Below are 21,943 nucleotides of genomic sequence, written 5' to 3'. Positions count from 1 at the left end.
TATGCCCTATTCACCTGCCCCTGCAGTGGCAATGCTCACAGCAGTTTAAGATACTGCATGTGGTAAATGTCATCTTTCGGAGTTGTTGCAGGGATGGAAGAAGTAAAAAAAAGGTGGAAAGTGCCCCCCATTTTCAGGCATCCAAGGTCAGGAGATGCCTGTATTCTTCCAACATGTGAGGACATTGTCGAGACCCACATGTGCATGCAGACTCTTTGAATGTAATTATATACACAGAACTGGCAATGCGGGAGTACAGGTGAGTGTGTGTAAATGTGAGTGTGTGCTTGTATTTGATGAGTGCATGCACAAATGTGAGTTTGCTATGGAGTCTATGAGTGTGAGTGTGTAAACGTAAATGGCTGTGGATTTGAATGTAGCTCATATGCAAGTGTTTGGATCTGTGTGTAATGTTTCTGTATGTGTGTGTGTGTTCGTGAACTACGGGATGTCCATCATGATTCTAGTGTCTGACATGAATATGGGGAGTATTTGTGTATTTGTGTGTAGTGAAAACAAGGGATTAATTAGAATTCTGATATCATTCTGGTAAATGTACCCCTTTGTGATTATGAAATAGATTTCATTCTCCCTGGTCATATTATTTGGTCTTTAATTAACTTTGATCTTAATATAGCTACTCTATTTTTAATAGCATTTATGTTTATCTTTTGTCCAGGATTTTACTTTGTGTCCTTAATTTTTGAAGGGAATTTCCCCTAGGAAATATATTTTTGTCTGTCTTTAAAAAATCCAATTGTCAGGGGTGCCTGGTTGGCTCACATGGTTATAGGTTTAAGACTCTTGATTTCAGCTCAGGTCATGATCTCATGGCTCTTGAAATTGAGCCCAATGTTGAGGTCTAAACTGACAGCACAGAGCCTACTTGAGATTCTCTTTCAACCTCTCTCTCTCAAATAAATAAAACTAAAAAAAAAAAAAACCCAACCAGTGACAATGTTTGCTTTTCAATGGGGCCTTTAGACTATGTCTTTTTACAGATATTGTTATATAGATTTACATTATCTTGCTATTGCTTTCATGATGTCTCCTTTGCTGTATTCCCTCTCTTTCTGTTTTCTTTGAAATAAGTCAATTTTTACAGATGATTTTGTTTTAAATCCTTTTCTTTGGTTCAATGGTGTTGCCTGTAATTATTTTTTGTGTGTTTGCTTTAGGGGTTATTCAGTACAGTTGACCACAGTATACCTTCACGTGAGTTTATATTTCTTCATATAGAGCATCCGACCCTTCCTTTCCACATGGACTTCCAGTTCTCCACTCCTGCCCTGTGCTACTATTAGTATAGGTTTCTTTTACATATGCTATAAACATATATGCTAGACTGTTAGTTTCTTAAACAGTCCACTAGTTACTAATTCTAGTGCTCTTAATTCCTTTGTGTAGATCAGGAGTCTGCCACCTACAGAACATGAGCCAAAAACAGCCTAACGTCTGTTTTTTACGTGAAGTGTAACTGGAATGCAGCCACACTCATATTTAGGAACTTTTGACCCAATAAGGGCATACTGGAAGAGTAGTAACAGAAACAGTATGGCCTACAAAAAATAAAATATTTATATATGTTCCTTATATAAAAGTTTGCCAACCTCACGCATAGTCACATTATCTTGACATCTAAGTTAGTATAAAATTGGGATATGAAACATACTAAAAAGTCAATTTTGTAGTCAAATATTAGGCAATGGTGACACAATATTGGTCTCAACTGGAGGAGTAAGACTAGGAATAAATGGGAGTTAGTAGGTCTTGTACTCATGAGGAAAACATGAAATATGCAATTTTGTTAGTATTCAATTTGCAAGTACAGTATCTCATTTGATGTTAAAAATTTGTTTGATGATATTGGCATTGAAGATACAACTAAGGTGTAAAATACCCATCAAATATTACTTGATACACATTCTTAAGTGAAGTAGCAATAAACCCCTGGCTGGCTTCAGGGATAGACAACAGGAAAAGTATATATCTTAATAAGTACTGGGATCAAATCCCTCAGACAGTTTTGACAAATGGCATTTACTATCTTTCCATTAATTCATTACCCCACCCCACTGCTGTATTCTCTCATTAGTGGTAAAGGCTGCCATAAAGAAATAGGTCTGTGCATTCTCCAAACAGGTCATGGTTGTGGATCTATCACATACAATCTTAAGCCCTTTGGGGAGTTTTGTTATTAAATTTGTTTTGTTTTGTTTTAATTTTAGTTTTAATTTTTTAAAATTTACATCCAAATTGTTAGCATATAGTGCAACAATGATTTCAGGAATAGATTCCTTAATGCCCCTTACCCATTTAGCCCATCCCCCCTCCCACAACCCCTCCAGCAACCCTCAGTTTGATCTCCACATATGAGTCTCTTCTCTTTTGTTCCACTCCCTGTTTTTATATTATTCCTGTCTCCTTTCCCTATGTTCACCCATTTTGTCTCTTAATGTCCTCACATGAGTGAAGTCATATGATTTTTGTCTTTCTCTGACTAATTTCACTTAGCATAATACCCTCCAGTTCCATACACGTAGTTCCAAATGGCAAGATTTCATTCTTTTTGATTGCTGAGTAATACTCCATTGTGTATATATACCACATCTTCTTTATCCATTCATCCATTGATGGACATTTGGGCTCTTTCAATACTTTGACTATTGTTTTAAATTTTTTTTTCAACGTTTATTTATTTTTGGGACAGAGAGAGAGACAGAACATGAACGGGGGAGGGGCAGAGAGAGAGGGAGACACAGAATCGGAAACAGGCTCCAGGCTCTGAGCCATCAGCCCAGAGCCTGACGCGGGGCTCGAACTCACGGACCGCGAGATCGTGACCTGGCTGAAGTCGGACGCTTAACCGACTGCGCCACCCAGGCGCCCCAATACTTTGACTATTGTTGATAGTGCTGCTATAAACATGGGGGTGCATGTGTCCCTTCAAAACAGCACACCTGTATTCCGTGCATAAATGCCTCGTCGTGCAATTGCTGGGTTGTAGTGTAGTTCTATTTTTAGTTTTTTGAGGAACCTCCATACTGTTTTCCAGAGTGGCTGCACCAGCTTGCATTCCCACCAACAATGCAAAAGAGATCCTCTTTCTCTGCATCCTCGCCAACATCTGTTGTTGCCTGAGTTGTTCATGTTAGCCATTCTGACAGGTGTAAGGTGGTATCTCATGATGGTTTTGATTTGTATTTCCCTGATGATGAGTGATGTTGAGCATTTTTTCATGTGTCGGTTGGCCATCTGGATGTCTTCCTTGGAGAAGTGTCTATTCATGTCTTTTGCCCATTTCTTCACTGGATTATTTGTTTTTTGGGTGTTGAATTTGATAAGTTCTTTTTAGATTTTGGATACTAACCCTTTATCTGATATGTCGTTTGCAAATATCATCTCCCATTCCATCAGTTGCCTTTTAGTTTTGCTGATTGTTACCTTCTTTGTGCAGAAGGTTTTTATTTTGATGAGGTCCCAGTAGTTCATTTTTGCTTTTGTTTCCCTTGCCTCTGAAGACGTGTTGAGTAAGAAGTTGCTGTGGCCAAGATCAAAGTGGTTTTTGCCTGCTTTCTCCTCGAGGATTTTGATGGCTTCCTGTCTTACATTGAGGTCTTTCATCCGTTTTGAGTTTATTTTTGCGTATGGTGTAGGAAAGTGGTCCAGGTTCATTCTTCTGCATGTTGCTGTCCAGTTTTCCCAGCACCATTTGCTGAAGAGACTGTCTTTATTCCATTGGATATTCTTTCCTGTTTTGTCAAAGATTAGTTGGCCATACGTTTGTGGTTCCATTTCTGTGTTCTCTTTTCTGTTCCATCGATCTGAGTGTCTGTTCTTGTGCCAGTACCATACTGTCTTGATGATTACAGCTTTGTAGTATAGCTTGAAGTCCAGGATTGTGATGCCTCCTTCTTTGGTTTTCTTTTTCAAGATTGCTTTGGCTATTTGGGATCTTTTCTGGTTCCATACAAATTTTAGGATTATTTGTTCTAGCTCTGTGAAGAATGCTGGTGTTATTTTGATACAGATTGCATTGAATATGTGGATTGCTTTGGGTAGTATCAACATTTTAACAATATTTGTTCTTCCTATCCAGGAGCATGGAATATTTTTCCTTTTTTTTGTGTGTCTTCTTCAATTTCTTTCATAAGCTTTCTATAGCTTTCAGAGTATAGAGTTTTCACCTTTTTGGTTACCTGTATTCCTAGGTATTTTATGGGTTTTGGTGCATTTGTAAAGGGGATCAATCGTTGATTTCTCTTTCTCTTGCTTCATTGTTGGTGAATAGGAATGCAACCAATTTCTGTGTGTTGATTTTATATCCTGAAACTTTCCTGAATTCATGAATCAGTTCTAGCAGTTTTTTGGTGGAATCTTTTGGGTTTTCCATATAGAGTATCATATCATCTGTGAAGAGTGAAAGTTTGGTCTCCTCCTGGCTGATTTGGATGCCTTTTATTTCTTTGTGTTGTCTGACTGCAGAGGCTAAGACTTCCAATACTATGTTGAATAAGAGTGGCAAGAGTGGACATCCCTGTCTTATTCCTGACCTTAGGGGGAAAGCTCTCAGTTTTTCCCCATTGATATTAGCGTTGGGTCATTCATATATGGCTTTTATGATCTCGAGGTATGATCCTTCTATCCCTACTTTCTTGAGAGTTTTTATCAATAAAGGATGCTGTATTTTGTCAAATGGTTTCTCTGCATCTATTGAGAGAATCATATGGTTCTTGTCCTTTCTTCTATTGATGTGATGAATCACGTTAATTGTTTTGCAGATATTGAACCAGCCCTCCCTCCCAGGTATAAATCCCACTTGGTCGTGGTGAATACTTTTTTTAATGTATTGTTGGAGCTGGTTGGGTAATATCTTGTTGGGGATTTTTGCATCCATGTTAATCAGGGAAATTGGTCTGTAGTTCTCCTTTTTAGTGGGGTCTCTGTCTGGTTTTGGAATCAAGGTAATACTGGCCTCATAGAAAGAGTTTGGAAGTTTTCCTTCCATTTCTATTTTTGGAACAGCTTCAAGAGAATAGGTGTTAACTCTACCTTAAATGTTTGGTAGAATTCCCCTGGAAAGCCATCTGGCCCTGGACCCTTGTTTTTTAGGAGATTTTCCATTACTAAATCGATTTCTTTACTGGTTATGGGTCTGTTCAAATTTCCTATTTCTTCCTGTTTCAGTTTGGTATATGTTTCTAGCAATTTGTCTGTTTCTTTCAGATTGTCTATTTTATTGGCATATAATTGCTCATAATATTCTCTTATTGTTTTTATTTCTGCTGTGTTGGTTGTGATCTCTTCTCTTTCATTCTGGATTTTATTTATTTGGGTCCTTTCCTTTTTCTTTTTGATCAAACTGGCTTAGGGTTTATCAATTTTGTTAATTCTTTCAAAGAACCAGCTCCTGGTTTCATTGATCTGTTCTACTGGGTTTTTTTTGTTGTTGTTTTTTCGATAGCATTAATTTCTGCTCTGATCTTTATTATTTCCTGTCGTCTTCTGGTTTTGGGTTTTATTTGCTGTTCTTTTTCCAGCTCTTTAAGGCATAAGGCTAGGTTGTGTATTTGAGATCTTTCTTCCTTCTTTAGGAGGGCCTGGATTGCTATATAGTTTCCTCTTTTGACTACCTTTGCTGTATCCCAGAGTTTTGGGGTTGTGGTGTTATTATTTTCATTGGCTTCCATATACTTTTTAATTTCCTCCTTAGCTTATTGGTTGGCCCATTCATTCTTTAGTAGGCTGTTCTTTTGTCTCCAAGTATTTGTTACTTTTCCAAATTTTTTCTTGTGCTTGATTTCGAGTTTCATCATGTTGTAGTCTGAAAATATGCACAGTATGATCTCGATCTTTTTGTACTTGCTGAAGGCTGATTTGTGTCCCATTATGTGGTCTATTCTGGACAACGTTCCATGTGCACTGGAGAAGAATGTATGTTCTGCTGCTTTAGGATGAAATGTTCTGAATATAACTGTTAAGTCCATCTGGTCCAGTGTGTCATTCATAGCCATTGTTTCCTTGTTGATTGTGCGGTTAGATCATCTGTCCATTGCTGTGAGTGGGGTGTTGAAGTCTCCTACTATTATGGTATTACTGTCAATGAGTCTTTATGTTTGTGTTAACATTGTGTTATGTTCTTTATGTATGTTATGTTTATGTTTGTGATTAATTGATTTATAAATTTGGGTGCGCTCACATTTGGTGCATAAATGTTTACAATTGTTAGGTCTTCTTGGTGGATAGACCCCTTAATTATGATATAATGCCCTTCTTCATCTCTTGATACAGTCTCTATTTTAAAGTCTAGATTGTCTGATATAAGAATGGCTACTCCGGCTTTCTTTTGTTGACTATTAGCATGATAGATGGTTCTCCATCCCCTTACTTTCAATCTGAAGGTGTCTTTAGATCTAAAGTGGGTCTCTTGTAAACAGCATATAGATGGATCTTGTTTTCTTATCCATTCTGTTACCCTATGTCTTTTGATTGGAGCATTGAGTCCATTGACGTTTAGAGTGAGTACTGAAAGATATGAATTTATTGCCACTATGTTGCTTGTAGAGTTGAAGTTTCTGGTGGTGTTCTCTGGTTCTTTCTAGTCTTTGTTGCTTTTGGTATGTATGTATGTATGTATGTATGTATTCATCTTTTCTCCCCTTAAAATTTCTTGCAGGGCTGGTTTAGTGGTCCCTAACTCCTTTCATTTTTGTTTGTCTGGGAAACTTATCTCTCCTGTCATTTTAAATGACAGCCTTGCTGGGTAGAGAGTTCTTGGCTGCATATTTTTCTGAATCAGCACATTGTATATATTCTGCCACTCCTTTCTGGCCTGCCACGTTTCTATGGATAGGTCTTCTGCAAACCTGATCTGTCTTCCCTTGTAGGTTAAGGACTTTTTTCCCTTGCTGTTTTCATGATTCTCTCCTTGCCTGAGTATCTTTTGAATTTGACTATGATATGCCCTGTTGATGGTTGGTTGTTGTTCAATCTAATGGGAGTCTTCTGTGCTTCCTGGATTTTGATGTCTGTGTCTTTCCTCAGGTTAGGAAAGTTTTCCACTATGATTTGCTCATATAACTCTTCTACCCCTATTTCTCTCTCTTCCTCTTCTGGGACCCCTATGATTCTGATGTTGTTCCTTTTTAATGAGTCACTGATTTCTCTAATTCTTAAATCCTGCTCTTTTGCTTTAATCTCTTTTTTTTTCTGCTTCATTATTCTCCATCAGTTTGTCCTCTATATCATTGATTCTCTGTTCTGCCTCATCCATCCTTGCTGCCACGACATCCATTCAAGATTGCAGCTTGGTTATAGCATTTATTATTTCACCCTGACTAGCTTTTACTTCTTTTATCTCCACTGAAAGGGATTCTAGTCTATTTTTGACTCTAACTAGCATTCTTATTATCGTGATTCTAAATTCTGGTTCAGACATCTTTATTGCGTCTGTGTTGGTTAAGTCCCTGGCTGGCATTTCTTACTGCTCTTTCTTTTGGGGTGAATTCCTTCATTTCCACATTTTGAAGGGAGAAAAGGAATTAATGAGGTAGAAAAAATTAAAATTAAAAAAATAAAAATTTAAAATATTAAAATTTAAAAATTAAAAACAAACACACAGAAAAAAAATCAAGTAAATGATGCTAGATCCTAGCTGTGTTTTGGTCTGGGTGTTGAAAGTGGCTTGATAGATTAGAGTAAAAGGGGGAAAAATATTAAAAAAAAATCGTTTGAAAATTTGAAAAAAATGAATACACTGAAGTAGACTAAATGAAATGATGGAAGGCAAATAGAACTTTTAAAAATTTACAGAAAAGTAAAAAACATAGAAAAAATTAAGGAAAAATATTTTTAATAAAAATGCAAAATAAAAACGAATTTTTTCTCTTTCTGTATTCAAGAAAAAGAAAAGAAACGAAAAAGAGAAAAAAAAAGAAAATTAAATAGTTGGACCAGCTAACAGACTGGAATATGACTGAAATTACTTTATTTTCCCCCAGAAGTCAAACTATAAAGCGCTTTATAGTCTATAAACTAAGCAGGTGGTGAGACTTGTGTTCTTGAAGAGTGAGGTTGGCCCAGTTCGGCGGGGCTTAGAGTAACAGCTACCTTCTCCTCTAGATGGTGCTGCTAGCCTACTGGGGTGGATGGTTGTGGTGCTTGTAGGTGCATATGCGCATGAGCAGGAGCGGTGAAAATGGCATCACACAGCTATTCAGTCTCTAGTATCGGAACTCTTTTCTCCCCAGTCAGCAATCACGCACCTGTCCTTTGTCTTTGGCTTCTGTCCACTGCCTGCTTCCACACTGTCCATGACCAAGCCCCAGGCAGCACCTCCCTCCTGAGTTTTGTCCCAGATGTGGCTGCCTTCCCCAGCCTCCCACTTCTGAGGGACTGTGGCTTTGACCTGTTCCGCCCCTTTGTGGAGGGTCTCACTGAGCAATGGCCAGGTGCCGGCCACACCCAGAAACATTCACAGGACCATGCTGCTGCCAATGTCAAGAGACTGCAGCCAGGTGCCAGCCTGCCCCAGAAAAAGCTCGCGAGACAGTGTAGCAGCAGCATTTCAGGGATAATGGAAAATCACAGCACACATCTGGCACCAGGCTTCACCCTTAATGACCTTGTCCAGCATCAGTGAATGCGGCCATTGCCTGGGGTCTGGTGGGCCCAGGTGGCCTCACAGCCTCTACCAAATGTCCTCCCATCAGTGGAACCACTTCTCTTCATGTGGCCCGAACTCCTCCCAGACCCCACTCTGTTCCTGGAGATTCACCCTTCCCACCAGGGCACCACTAGGTATCGTGCTGCGGAGTTGCAGACTCTGCGCTCCGCCTGTTTACAGTCTTAATGGAATTTAAACCCTCTCCCTTCTCTTTTCTCCCTTTTTACTTCAGTTCCTGTGGCTGTTTCCAATTGTCCACTTTCTCTCCCTCTGCTTTTGGGGAGTGGTGCTTTTCCAGTATTCTCCCCTCCTGTCTCCATCCTCTCCACATGCAAAAGCGGCTCCCTGCCCTCCGCAGCTTCTCTCTCCCCAAGTTCACCTCTCCACACTGCGTACCTGCTGAATTCTGAGGTTCAGGTTGTACATTGTTGTGTTAATCCTCAGATCAGTTTTCTAGGTGTGCAGGATGGTTTAGTGTTGGTCTGGCTGTATTTCATGGAAGTGAGACACACAAAAAACTTCCATGCTGTTCTGCCATGTTGGCTCCTCCCCCTCAGTCTTTTGGTAGCAGCTACAAAATGTTAAATTCAAGATTCCCTCTCAAATGCTCCATTCTACTCTCAATACAAATATTAATCTCATTGGTCAGGTAGGACAGTTCTTATTTGTGACAGTCCTCCTGGAAATCAGTGGCTGAAACAACTAGGTGGTTTATCTTTCTCACATAACAACAAGCCCAGGGATGCAGGTTGGGATGGGACAGGTCTCCTGGGCAGTTCTCTGCCTGTTCCACCTCCTCTAGCACTCAGCACTCTCTCTCCTTATGGCAGGATGGCCACTGTGTGACCAAGAAGGATGAATGATGAAGGGCAAAGGCCTTTTTTTTTTTATTAGGTTTTGTCTCATTTACATGGAAATAATCCCAGGAGGTTTTTCCCAATTAGCTACACATTTTAATAATGTAATTTTGATAAGGATATTAGAGGGGCAGTGAGGTGGCTCAGTCAAGCGTCAGATTCTTTTTTTTTTTTAATTTTTTTTTTAACGTTTATTTATTTTTGAGACAGAGAGAGACAGAGATGAACGGGGGAGGGTCAGAGAGAGGGAGACACAGAATCTGAAGCAGGCTCCAGGCTCTGAGCTGTCAGCACAGAGCCCGACGCGGGACTCGAACTCACGGACCGCGAGATCGTGACCTGGCTGAAGTCGAACGCTTAACCGACTGCGCCACCCAGGCGCCCCAAGCGTCAGATTCTTGATTTTGGTTCAGGGCAACATCCCAGGGTTGTGGGATTGAGACCTGTGTCAGCTCTGCAGTGAGCATGGAGCCTGCTTAAGATCCCTCTGCCCCAGCCCCCCACTTGCATGTACTCTCTCTCAAATTAATTAACTAATTAATTAAAGATACTGGGGACTTTTCAAACTACATAGTCACACCTAAATAACAGAAGGTAAAAGAAAAAGATGGTAAACATTTCGCAGACCAAATTTAAATATACCCATTATTAAATGACAGGGTAGTCAAGGATAACTGTGGGATGAAAGAGATTTTATCAGCAGACTTTGTTCTTTATCTGGAGGGTATAATATGGCATGCAACCCATGACCAGTATGATATGTGTTCCAAATAAGTCAAAAGTTATTAGTCCTCAGTGTTTTCTTATAGATTTCCTTTGAATTTAAGTTGATTTTATTTACCTGAATGTAAAACTAATTTGCCAAATTTCATTACAGATATTCTGATTCTAGTACCTTTTTAAAAGGTTGTTTAAAGTTTGTTCATTTTTCCATGCTCAGTGTGGAGTAAGACCTGGGACTCCATCCCACGAACCATGAGATCATGTCCTGAGACAAAAATCAAGAGTTTGATGCTTAGCCAACTGAGCCACCCAGGCACTCCCTGTTTAGTATCTTGGTAGAAAAATGGAAGGACTGATTTTGAGATTCAATTCATTCCATTCTCCCTTAAAGTGAGAGATCTATAAAAGGCTTGTAGTTGGGAAATATTCTCTCACTTCTGAGTCTGTATTAATATTAGACTGTAACTTAATAGAAAAAGAATCATGACATCACAAGTCTAAAAATATCTTTGGTAATTTGTCTAAACAGTATTTCACAACCATTTTCCACAATCATATTGTGCAGTAGACAGTACGTGTGCATCAGGAAAAAGAAGTTGGTAGTTAGCATGAGGAAGATTGTGGTGTTTCCCAACCAAGACAGTCAGAAGTAAACATTCAGTCTGACTCTACTCTTGATGCCCGACTAATGGTACCCGTGAAGCGTCATTACCTCTTACTATTCTCCTCATCTGGGCAGGGCAAGCTAATAATAAAGCCCGAGAGGCCCATCCCTTGGCAGTAGTTCTAAGTTCACAGTGTCAATGAGTACCATCACCCTGGCCCCATACAGGATGCATCATAACAAAGTAGTCACCATTCCCTGCTTTCTCTAGCCATTTTCAGAACTTGAAAAGTCTACCCTGCTCTCCCGAGAAAGCATCATTATGTAATAAATATTCTGTGAACACTTAATTGTAGGGAGTCATCAATTCTTTACATCCAAACATCCTGTTCCAGTGGAGTAAGCACAAGTGCAAACGAGCAAAAAAATGTTTCAGAGGATAAATATGTGAGATTTCTAGTTATCAAAAGATTCCCATTGTGTATGTTCATTCTTGAGAGTAAATTCGTGATTTATCTTTTCAAATTATGTCCCTGAGTACTCCAGCACAAAATATAGATTGTGCCTTTATCCTTACTTCTTACAGTATCTTCTTACTTCTTCTGACTTCTTACAGTATCTTTACCCTTACTTCTTAATTTTTCTATTTCCCAGTACTTTTCACATGCCTGCTACTTTTCTACTTTCAATGGTACAACACATGGGTCTCATTTCAGCACAAAAGCGTGCAGAAATATAATCGTATGGAGTATATTCATGAGTAGGAGGCAGACTTTAGAGGGTGAGAGTTTGAGATTGCATTGCTATGGTATTTTCACTACAGCCACAAAAATAATATGAGATATACTATGGAGTATGTAACTCAAATTCAACTTATGAATATGTATTTCCAAAACTGTAGGTTTGAATCTAACATGAAAAAAAAAAATGTTGTGGATGGCATTCAACCTAGAGAGCACAAGGATGTATTATTAGTGTTCATTATGAAATGCCCCAGTGAAGTGTGATGCACCTGGGCTAATAAAAGGCACATGATTTACTTAGGGTTACACAAAAGCTCATACTCATATTTTAGTTACTTAGATATGAGAAATAAGATATCCTAAATCAAATGGTATCAAAATGCAATTTCAGTGGCCAAATTTAAGACCTTCACAAGCATACTACTTTTGCGTTTATCTTTCTTTTTTTTTTTTTTTTTTTTAGAGAGAGCATGAGTAGGCAAGAGGGGCTGAGAGAGAGAATCTTAAGCAGGATCTACACTCAGCAGAGAGCCCAATGTAGAGGTTGATCACAAAACCTTGAGCTGAAATTGAGTCAGACACAACATACTGAGTCACCTATGCACGCCTACTTTGGTTATTTTGATTAAAATGTTCTCTACAACTTTCTCTTCAGTTTCCAAAAATAAGAGTAATTTTTATTCATCCATGAAGTACAACTATTACCTTTCAAAAGAGGGAGAGACCATCATTCCCCCTCCATTTTCTCTATCCAAATGCCATCCCTAGTAACCTATCATTGCCACATGAAACTGTAATTCTTTCAATTTCCCAACCTACTGTTTCATGATGATCTGACAGAGTAATCCTTTCCTATAATAATCAACAAAGGCTCTCAATCATAACAAATCTAGAGAAATACTCGTGACCATAGAAAACATGGAAAATTAGATAATAGTTTTAGATCTATTCCCTGCCACTTCCCATTGTCTCAGATTTATACTATAATGTATCTTAAAATTAGCATCCTATTTTTCCAGGGCATATAGCTATGACTAAGCCCCACCTAATGAAATAGGTTCCTTTAACCTTACCGATGCTTTCTCTGAAACCACTATGGTTGACAAGTGAAATGTATTTAGTAAGAGTATAACATCAGTGGATTCCAAACTTGAGGTTATGAGTCATCAATAACATAGCCTCAAGAAACCTTAAATAATTGAGTAAAAAGCAGCTATAGGGGTGTCTTTCTGGCTCAGTCAGAACAACATGGGACTTCATCTTGGGGTTGTGAGTTTGAGCTCCACGTTGGGTATAGACAGGAAAATAAAATCTTAAAAAAATTTAAACAGAAGATGATTAGGTCTTTCTATAGATATATTCCATTGAAACACATTAAATAATTTTAATTTTCTGTGGAATTTAACACCTAAGATTGGCTAATCCTCCAAATAGACCTAGTTCCCCCTAGTGTGAATTTTCGTACTGTAGTCCACTGAGAATTGGCTAAACAATTATCACCTTCATTACACATGTAATGTTTCTGTCCAGTAAAATTCTTGTCCAGTAAAATTCTGTGTTTCTTGAGGTAAATATCTTGACACATTTGTATGATTTTCATGTGAATTCTTTCAAGACCACACATCTTTTTAATTACTGGAAGTCTGTACCTCTTAATCCCATTTGCCTATTTTAACCCCCTCCCCAAAGTTGTACATTTTTAAAAGTCTGATCACATTCATTACATTTGTAAGGTTTCTCTCCAGAAAGAATTATGTTCCACAAGGTATAAGCTTTGGATAAGCCTTGCCATACATTCCATTTGTGTGCTTTCAGAGATTTATATTCTGATATCAGGTGAGATGTGAGCCCTGGTTACAAGCATTGCCACATACATTAGTTTCATATGGTTCCTCTCCAGGATGGAATCTCTGATGTTGAGTAAGTCTTGATCACTTGCTTATTTTATTTGCAAGGTTTCTTTCCACTTTGAGTTCTTTCATGACACCCAAAGCTTAAACTTTGAATAAAAGCACCACCACACATGATATAGTTTATACTCTTTCTTTTCACATGTATTTTCTGATGCCTCGTAAAAGCTTTGCCACACTCATTACATTCATAAGGTTTCTCTCCAGTATGGATTTTCTTATGCTGAGCAAGATGCTCATACAGGCTTTGCCACACTCGTTACATTTGTTTCTCTCCACTATGAGTCCTCTCATGACCCCAAAGGTCTGAACGTTTACTAAAAGTCTTATCACATTTATTACATTTATAAGGTTTTTCTCCTGTATGAATTCTCTGATGTCTCATAAGGCTTGTACTTTCGGTAAAAGCCTTGTCACACACATTACATTTGTATGGTTTCTCCCCAGTGTGTATTTTCTGATGCCTAGTAAGATTTGCAAATTGGGTAAATGCTTTGCCACACTCCTTACATTTGTAAGGTTTCTCTCCAGTATGGATTTTTCTATGTTGAGTAAGATGTGAACGCTCAGCAAAGGCTTTGCCACACTCGCTACATTTGTAAGGTTTCTCCCCAGTATGAGTTCTCTCATGACCCCAAAGGTGTGAATGTTTGATAAAAGCCTTATCACATTTATTACATTTATAAGGTTTTTCTCCTGTATGAATTCTCTGATGTGCCATAAGGCTTGAACTTCGAGTAAAAGCTTTGTCACACACATTACATTTGTGTGGTTTCTCTCCAGTGTGTGTTTTCTGATGCCTAGCAAGGTTTCCAAATTGGGTAAATGCTTTGCCACACTCGTTACATTTGTGAGGTTTCTCTCCAGTATGGATTTTTCTATGATGAATAAGATTTGAACGGTCTGTAAAAGCTTTGCCACAGTCATTACATTTGTAAGGTCTCTGTCCAGAATGAATTCTCTCATGACTCATGAGGTTTGCACTTTTGCTAAAAGCCTTCCCACAGTCATTACATTTGTAAGAAATTCCTCTAGTGTATGCTCTCCTGTATTGTGCAGGTAACAAAGGATACTTAAAAACCTTCCTGTATTTGTTCCAAATGTTTTTGGTACTGGGAGGAATTCTTTGAAGTGGTGAGACTGAGGAACCACTGTTGACAGACTTCTCAGTCAGATTACAGTCACACATTTTCTCCTCATTGTGAAATCTCTGCAGTTCAGCCAGATGTGCCTGCAAACTTAATCCAATTCTATTTTCCATGCGGTTTATGTACTGGTTTCCAGCACCACTTCTGTTATTGTCCATTTTTAGCAAATTCCTCATAAATGGCTCATCATCCATGAAATACTGGTACGTATTATTTCTTACAGAAACACTCTGCTTTTCAGGAAGAGTAACTGAGGTCTGATTAAGTTGCTGGTCTTTTCTACAAGTGAGATTTTTGTTATGGGACAAAGGCACTTCTTTGTAATTTCTTGCATCATATCCCCACTGACTCTCAAACTCATGCATATTTTCGCAGGATTCCTGGAGATCAAAATCCTTGATTCCATAACTTTCATTTCTCTCCAATATCACTAAGTGGTAAAATTCGCCTTTATTAATGTCTTCTGTTGGTGATAATTCCTTGATTGCAAATCCATCAGAAGGGATTCCTATCAAATAGAGATGGAAGATAAATCTTTTGTACTAAATTACATAATTACACACCACAACAATACTTTATACTGAACACAGGAAGTTTCTCAAGTATGGTATTCAAACAATATTGTAATATACAATGTTTGTAAGTTTTCTTTTTATAAATGTTTCCATAGCAATAATTTCTCTAATTTTAATTTTTCCAAACACACATTATACACTATACATATTTTTTGCCCATGTAACTGGATAATGAAATGAAACTTCGTAATTAGCTCATCCATACACTGGCTATTATATAAGTGTGCATGAAATCATACAGATGTCTATCTTCCTTAATTCTTAATCTTTATAAAAATGTGTTTACCTGAACACGGTATTTCATAATTCAGTGATTCTCAACATATCTTTCATTTTTCCTACTGTGTGTTCCTTATGGAATGTAAATTCTGTCTTTAGTTCTCAAGGAAGAATTGTTTAGAATTCCAGAGCATATTATTTTCTGTAAATGTGGTTACTTATTAACTTAACCTGCTAGATCAATTTTTAGATTGTAATATACGGATTTGTTAAAAGACCTTGTTTCCTTCATCATATCCTCATACATTATTAAACACACATTATTATTAAACACCAAATCAAGCTGCTTTCCTGAGCAATCTGTACTGTTTATGAATAGGGGTCTTTCTACAGTGTGGGGAGGGGCAGGACATGTGGACACTAAGGTGCTTTGGTGCTCAAAATTAATATACCAGGAGATACCAGTATAGTTTGTTTAGCTCAATGAAAAATCTGAGGAAAGGCCAGGACCTGGATTCAGAAAAGCAAGAGTGAAACACAAGGAATAACGGGCAATGTGGGAATGCTGCTTGTGCTTGCACATCTAAGGGAATATGATTGTGCTGTAAGTTAAACGCCTGACCTTGGAAAAGGTCAAAACAAGTTAACTGACTGCCTGAATGCTTAAGGATTATTTTAGGTATGCAGAATACTGGTTCTCTTCCAAGAACTACTGAACCAAAAGCACAAGTGCAAAACCACAGAATCAGTTATTTATGAAAATTCACCATAAGGTTTCCTTCTTTTCCCCAACTTTAAATAACCTTATTGTCTCTGAGCCTTATCTTTAAAGATGTCAGTGAAATTTGACTTTGCTAAGAATTTAAGGGTTTTAAATCCTATTCTCCCAACTCCCAGATTTTTTTATTTAAATTCTACTTAGTTAATATATAGTGTAATATTGGTTTCAGGAGAATTTAGTAATTCGTCACTTACATATAACACCCAGTGCTCCTCATCACCAGTTCCCTACCTTAAGCTTTTCTGACTACTAATGTTCTGCAAATACCTAAACAAGCAGGAATGCAGAATTTCTGAAGAAAAGGGAAGTTAGAGTCCATTTGCCACATTATGATGCCTTTCCATTCTCAATCAAAACAGCTGCAATCATTCTCTTAAGAATAGGGATTTGAAACTCTTATGATCACGTCAGGGGCTCTCAATAGAAAATGCAAAGACATAAAAAGTTAATTACCAACTTCTGGAGAGAAGTTATCCTCACCCAGGGAGACCAGGTTCCTGTAGTTCTCCAACATCACGTCCCTGTACAAGGCCCTCTGAGCGGGGTCCAGGCACTCCCACTCCTCCTGAGAGAATTCTATGGCCACATCCCTGAATGTCAACCGCCCCTGAAAGGAAAACACATTTCAGCAAGTGGACAGGGAAAGTGTTCTTATTTGACACAAAACAAGAGAAGCACAGATGTGTAAAGACTGACTTGGCTGGAGTGAGTGCTCTTTGATCCGTGTAATATAATTTTCAGCAAGTTACACTTAACATAAAATTAGCATTTAAAAGTACCATTCGGGGGCATTTAGTGCACTCACAAACATCACCTCTGTCTAGATCCAAAACATTTTTATCAGCCCAAAATCCTTTACCCATTAAGCAGGTGCTTCCTATTCCCCAGTCCATGGTAACCACTAATGAATGGTTTGTCTCTATGGATTTACCGATTTTGGATCTTTTCATGTAAATGGAATGGCAACAAAAATGTGACCTTGTGCATCTGCCTTCTTTCATTTAGAATAATGTTTGAGGTTCATCCATGATATAGTATGTATCAGTGGTACATTTCCTTTCTTCTGGCTGCAGAGTATTCCACTGCAGGACTAGACCATATTCACTCAACTACTGATGGGCATTTGGTTGTTATCACCTTTGGCTAATATTAGTAACTTGCCATGAATTTTGTAGTACAAGTAAGTGTTTGCATACCTGTTTTCAATTCTTTTGGTTATTTCCTAGGAGTGGAATTACTGGGTCACATGGTTAATTTTTTAAGAATCTGCCACAGTCTTTTCCACAACACCTATACCCTTTTCACAGTAATGTGTCATGAGTCTACATTCTCCACATCTTTACCAACATTTTGTTGTTGTTGTTGTTGTTCTTTTACAGTAGTCATCCTAGTGGGTGTGAAATGGTCTCACTGTGGTTTTGATTTTGCATTTTATTAATGACTACTTTCATCAAACATCTCTTCATGTGCTTGTTTCATTTGTGTATCTTGTATGGAGAAATGTCTATTAAAATGCTTCGACCACTTATAAGTTGGGTTTTTGTGTTTTGGTTGTTGATTTCTATAAGTTCTTCATACATTCTAAGTTCTAGACCCTTAGTAGATATGTGATTAGCAAATTATTTCCTCCCATTTCCTCACCTATGTGATAATGTCCTTCAGTGCACAGACATGATTAATTCTGATGATGACCAATTTATCTACTTTGTCTTTTTCTCTTTTGATTTGGGATCATGTATAAAAATCCACTGCCAATGCTCAGGTCATGAAAATTTACCCCTATGTTTTCACCTAAGACTTTTATACTTGTAGCTCTTACAGTCTTTTGATTAATTCTGGATTGATTTCTTTATATAAGCAGTTTCAATTTCATTCTCACACGGATATCTAGTTGTGCCAGCACCATTTAAGAGACTGTCCTTGTCCACTGTTTTTGGCACTACTGTAAAAAAGGAATGGGTTACAGATGTATGGGTTTATTTTGTGGAAGTTCAGTTCTATCACTGTGATCTGTATTTCTAGCCTCTGCTGGAATTACACTTTTGATTACTCAACGTTTGTAGTTAAGGTTTGATGTCAAGAATTCTAGGTCCTCCAATATTTTCTTTCTCACATTTATTTTGGTTATTTGGCATCCTTACCAATTCAGTATTAGTTTTAGAATCAGGAATCCCATTTAGGCCAAAAAGGCTGTTGGGATTTTGCTGAGGACTGCATTACTCTTTGTATCACTCTGGAGAGGACTCCCATTTTACAGTCTTCCAATCCACAAACACAGGGTATCTTGACATTTATTTAGGTTTTCTTTAATATTCCCCAGCAACTTTGTAGTTTTCAGTGTGTATAAATCTTCCATTTACTTTCTTAAATTTATTCCCATTTGTTTCCTTGCTCATGTAAATGGAATTGTTTACTTAATTTCCAGTTGTTGATTGCTACTGTACAGAAATGCAACTGAATTTTGAGTGTTGATATTGTATTCTGTATTTCAATGAATTTATTATCACTGGTAGTTTGAGGATTCTTTATTTCTAAATATGAAATCATGTCTTCTACAAATATAGTGTGATTTCCTTTCCAATTTTGACACATTTGACTTATTTTTCCTCTGTATTTTCTCTGATTAGAAGTTCCAGTACAGTGTTGATATGCGGTGGCAAAATGGGCACACTTGTTTTGTTCTTGGTATTAGGGGGAAGTTTTCAGTTGTTCACCAGTATGATGTTAGCTATGGAATTTTAATAATACCCTTTTTTAGATTGAGGAAGTTCCCTTCTACTTCTAATTTTTGAGTTTTTGTTGGATGCAGTATTCTGTATATGTCCGCTGAATCTAGCTGGTTTACACACAGTCCTCTATCATTGATGTCTGGTTGTTCTATCCATTATTAACAGGGAGCACTGAGGTCTCCAGCTAGTATACTAGAACTATCTCCTCCATTTTGCTTCAAAAAACTGGGGGCTTTGTTGTTATGTACATATTGTTTATAGTTGTTTTATCTTCTTGATGGATTGGCTCTTTTTTCAATACATAATGTTCTTCAATATCTTTGGTAACAGTTTTACAACTTAAAAGCTATTTCGTCTGATATTTGTATAGGTACCCAACTAAGTTTCATTACTATCTGCATGGAAAATCTTTTTCCACCGTCACTTTGAACCTATTTTGTATCTCAATTGAGGCTAGGGGCACCTGGGTTGCTCAGTCAGTTAAACACATGATCTGGATTTTGGTCAGGTCATGATCTCACAGTTCATGAGTTCAAGCCCCGCACTGGACTCTGGCTGACAGTGGGAAGCCTGCTTGAGATTCTGTCTCCCTCCCTCTCCCCCACTCAAGCTCTCTAAATAAAGAGTTTTAAAAAGCAGAGTGAGCCTTTTATAGACATAGAGTGGAATCATTTTTAAAAACTAATTCTTTGGGGCGCCTGGGTAACTCAGTCGGTTAAACATCTAACTTCGGTTCAGATCATGATCTCAGTTTGTGAGTTTGAGCCCTGCATCAGGTTCTGTGCTGACAGCTCAGAACCTGGAGACTGCTTCGGATTTTGTGTCTCCCCTCTCTCTGCCCCTCCCCCACTCATGCTATGTCTGTCTCTCAAAAATAAACAAACATTTTAAAACATTAAAAAAAATAATTCCTTTATCTTTTATTGAAGAGTTTAATCTGTATACATTTCAAGTTACTACTGATAAGAATTACTTCTAACATCTGTTGTTTGTATATCTAATATTTTCTTTCATAATTCATCCTCTTGTAGGTGTCTATGTGGGTGCATACTATTTTGATTGCCTTTATGTTCATTTTTCTATTTTCAAGTTATTTTCAGCGTGATTATCCTGGGGATTATAGTTTACATTTAAACTAATGATATTTGAATTTCAGTTGATACTAATTTAGCTTTAATAGCATACAAACAACTGTTGTTATACAGTCACCCTTCATGTTCTTACTGTCAAAAATTATTTGTAAGAGATGTGAACAGATGTTTTATACACTCAAGAACAGATTTTTATTATTGTTTTACACAGTTGTCTTTTAAGACACATAGGAAAAACTAAGTTAGAAAACAAAAATAAAATAATACTGGCTTTTATATTTACTTATGTAGCTACCTTTACTAGGTTTCATCCATTTCAGCCTGAGGAACTCCATTTGGTATTTCATGTAGGCTAAGTCTGTAAGTGTGAACTCCCTCAGCTTTTGTTCCTCTAGGAGTCTCTTAATATCACTATCAATTTTGAAGTATAGTTAGCCTCGTAAGGAATTCCTGACAGGATTTTTTTTTTAATCTTTCAAACTTTTAATACCACAGGAGACTGCTTCTTGGCCTCCACAGTTTCTGAAGAGAAATAGGCTGTTAAATTTATGAGAAGCCCAGTACATGAGAAGTTGTTTCTGTCTTGCTACGTTCCGCATTCACTCCTTTGTCTTATAAAAGTTGACTGATTATGTGCTTGCCAGGGATCTCCATGCATCTGTCATAGCTGAAGTTCATTGAGTTTTTGGATGTGTAAGTTGTTTTTGATAAATTTGGCATGTTTTCAACTCTTATTTCTTCAAATATTCTTTCTGTCCTTTCTTCTTTATCCTTTCCTTCTGGGATTCCTACTATGTGTATATCAGTATTCTTAATAGTGGTTTCTTAGTCTCTGTTCATTTTTCTTCTTTTTTTTCCCCTTTTATTCTGCTTTTGTCCCCTTTCTTCTGTTCACACTTGATAATTTCAGTTAACCTATGTTTAGGTTCACGGATTCTTTATTCTTATTGTCTATCTGTTGATGAACTCTCTAGTGGATTCTCAATTTTGGTGTTTATACTTTTTTAACTCCAGAATTTCTATTCCATCCCTTTACTATAATTTCTATCTCTTTATTGACATTTTCTATTTGTTGAAACACTGTTCTACTTCTTCCATGTTTTCATTTACCTGAGGATGTTCAAGACAGTTGGTTTAAAATCTTTATTTACTAAGTGGAATGTCTGTGCCTCCTCAGAAAGACCATCATTAATCTGGTTAATCACGGTAAAGATGTACAATCTTAAGATATCCTTAGATATCTGTAGTGAAGTCAGCCTGGTAGAAGCAGCCACCATGGCATTCTTTGAAACAGTAAGAAATTGTAAAGGACTCATGTATCTTCATTTAGAGAATGTTCCAATGAGGATCTAAAAAAGCAGTTATCTCTATGTTTCCTAACATGAAAACAACTTCAAGACATATGGTATGTAAATATTTCAATTTGTAGAATAAAATATGATGATTAAACATTTACTGGAGAATATATTCTAAAATCTCATTACAACATATAAATGAATTTTTAGAAGATTTGCACTTAAAGAGGACATCAGTTCCCAATGAAGACAATCCGTGATGATGGAAGATATGACAGGCAAGGGGATATTTACTTTTTAGTTTCTAAACTGCATCACTCTGTGGAACTGAACCACAAAAATACATACTAGAAGGATTTAATACAAAAAAATAAAAAATAAAAATAATATTTAAAAATTAGTAAAATGAAAATTTAGCACCAGCCTCCCTGATGACAGAAGGTTCTGCAGCTATGTCTGGCTAAATTAAACATTTCTATCTAAAAAATGTGCAGTGTAACATTTCCTAAATGAACACCATGGTCTGTATGAGATGGATGTGCTATAAATAATATGTGGCGCCTGGGTGGCTCAGTTGGTTGAGCAGCTGACTTGGGCTCAGGT

At 37.5% G+C, this 21,943-nt stretch overlaps 2 protein-coding genes across 3 annotated transcripts in view; one reads left to right on the top strand and one right to left on the bottom strand.

Annotated features, from left to right (window-relative positions):
• LOC125153772 (zinc finger protein 677-like) overlaps window positions 1-21,943 on the top strand; it is a 160,664-nt gene that overhangs the window by 123,424 nt on the left and 15,297 nt on the right. The window lies entirely within an intron of this gene.
• Window positions 1-21,943, bottom strand: part of LOC125153146 (uncharacterized) — a 59,713-nt gene that overhangs the window by 35,281 nt on the left and 2,489 nt on the right. The window contains 4 exon segments of the mRNA XM_047836053.1: window positions 13,545-13,745; window positions 13,748-13,770; window positions 13,772-15,158; window positions 16,679-16,832. Coding sequence (XP_047692009.1) covers window positions 13,545-13,745; window positions 13,748-13,770; window positions 13,772-15,158; window positions 16,679-16,832 — 1,765 coding nt within the window.

The sequence above is a fragment of the Prionailurus viverrinus genome, chromosome E2 (assembly GCF_022837055.1).
Source record: "Prionailurus viverrinus isolate Anna chromosome E2, UM_Priviv_1.0, whole genome shotgun sequence".
Classification (NCBI taxonomy): Eukaryota; Metazoa; Chordata; class Mammalia; order Carnivora; family Felidae; genus Prionailurus; species Prionailurus viverrinus.
The sequence above is the reverse complement of the archived record's forward strand: the minus strand, read 5'-3'. Positions and strand labels throughout refer to the sequence as shown.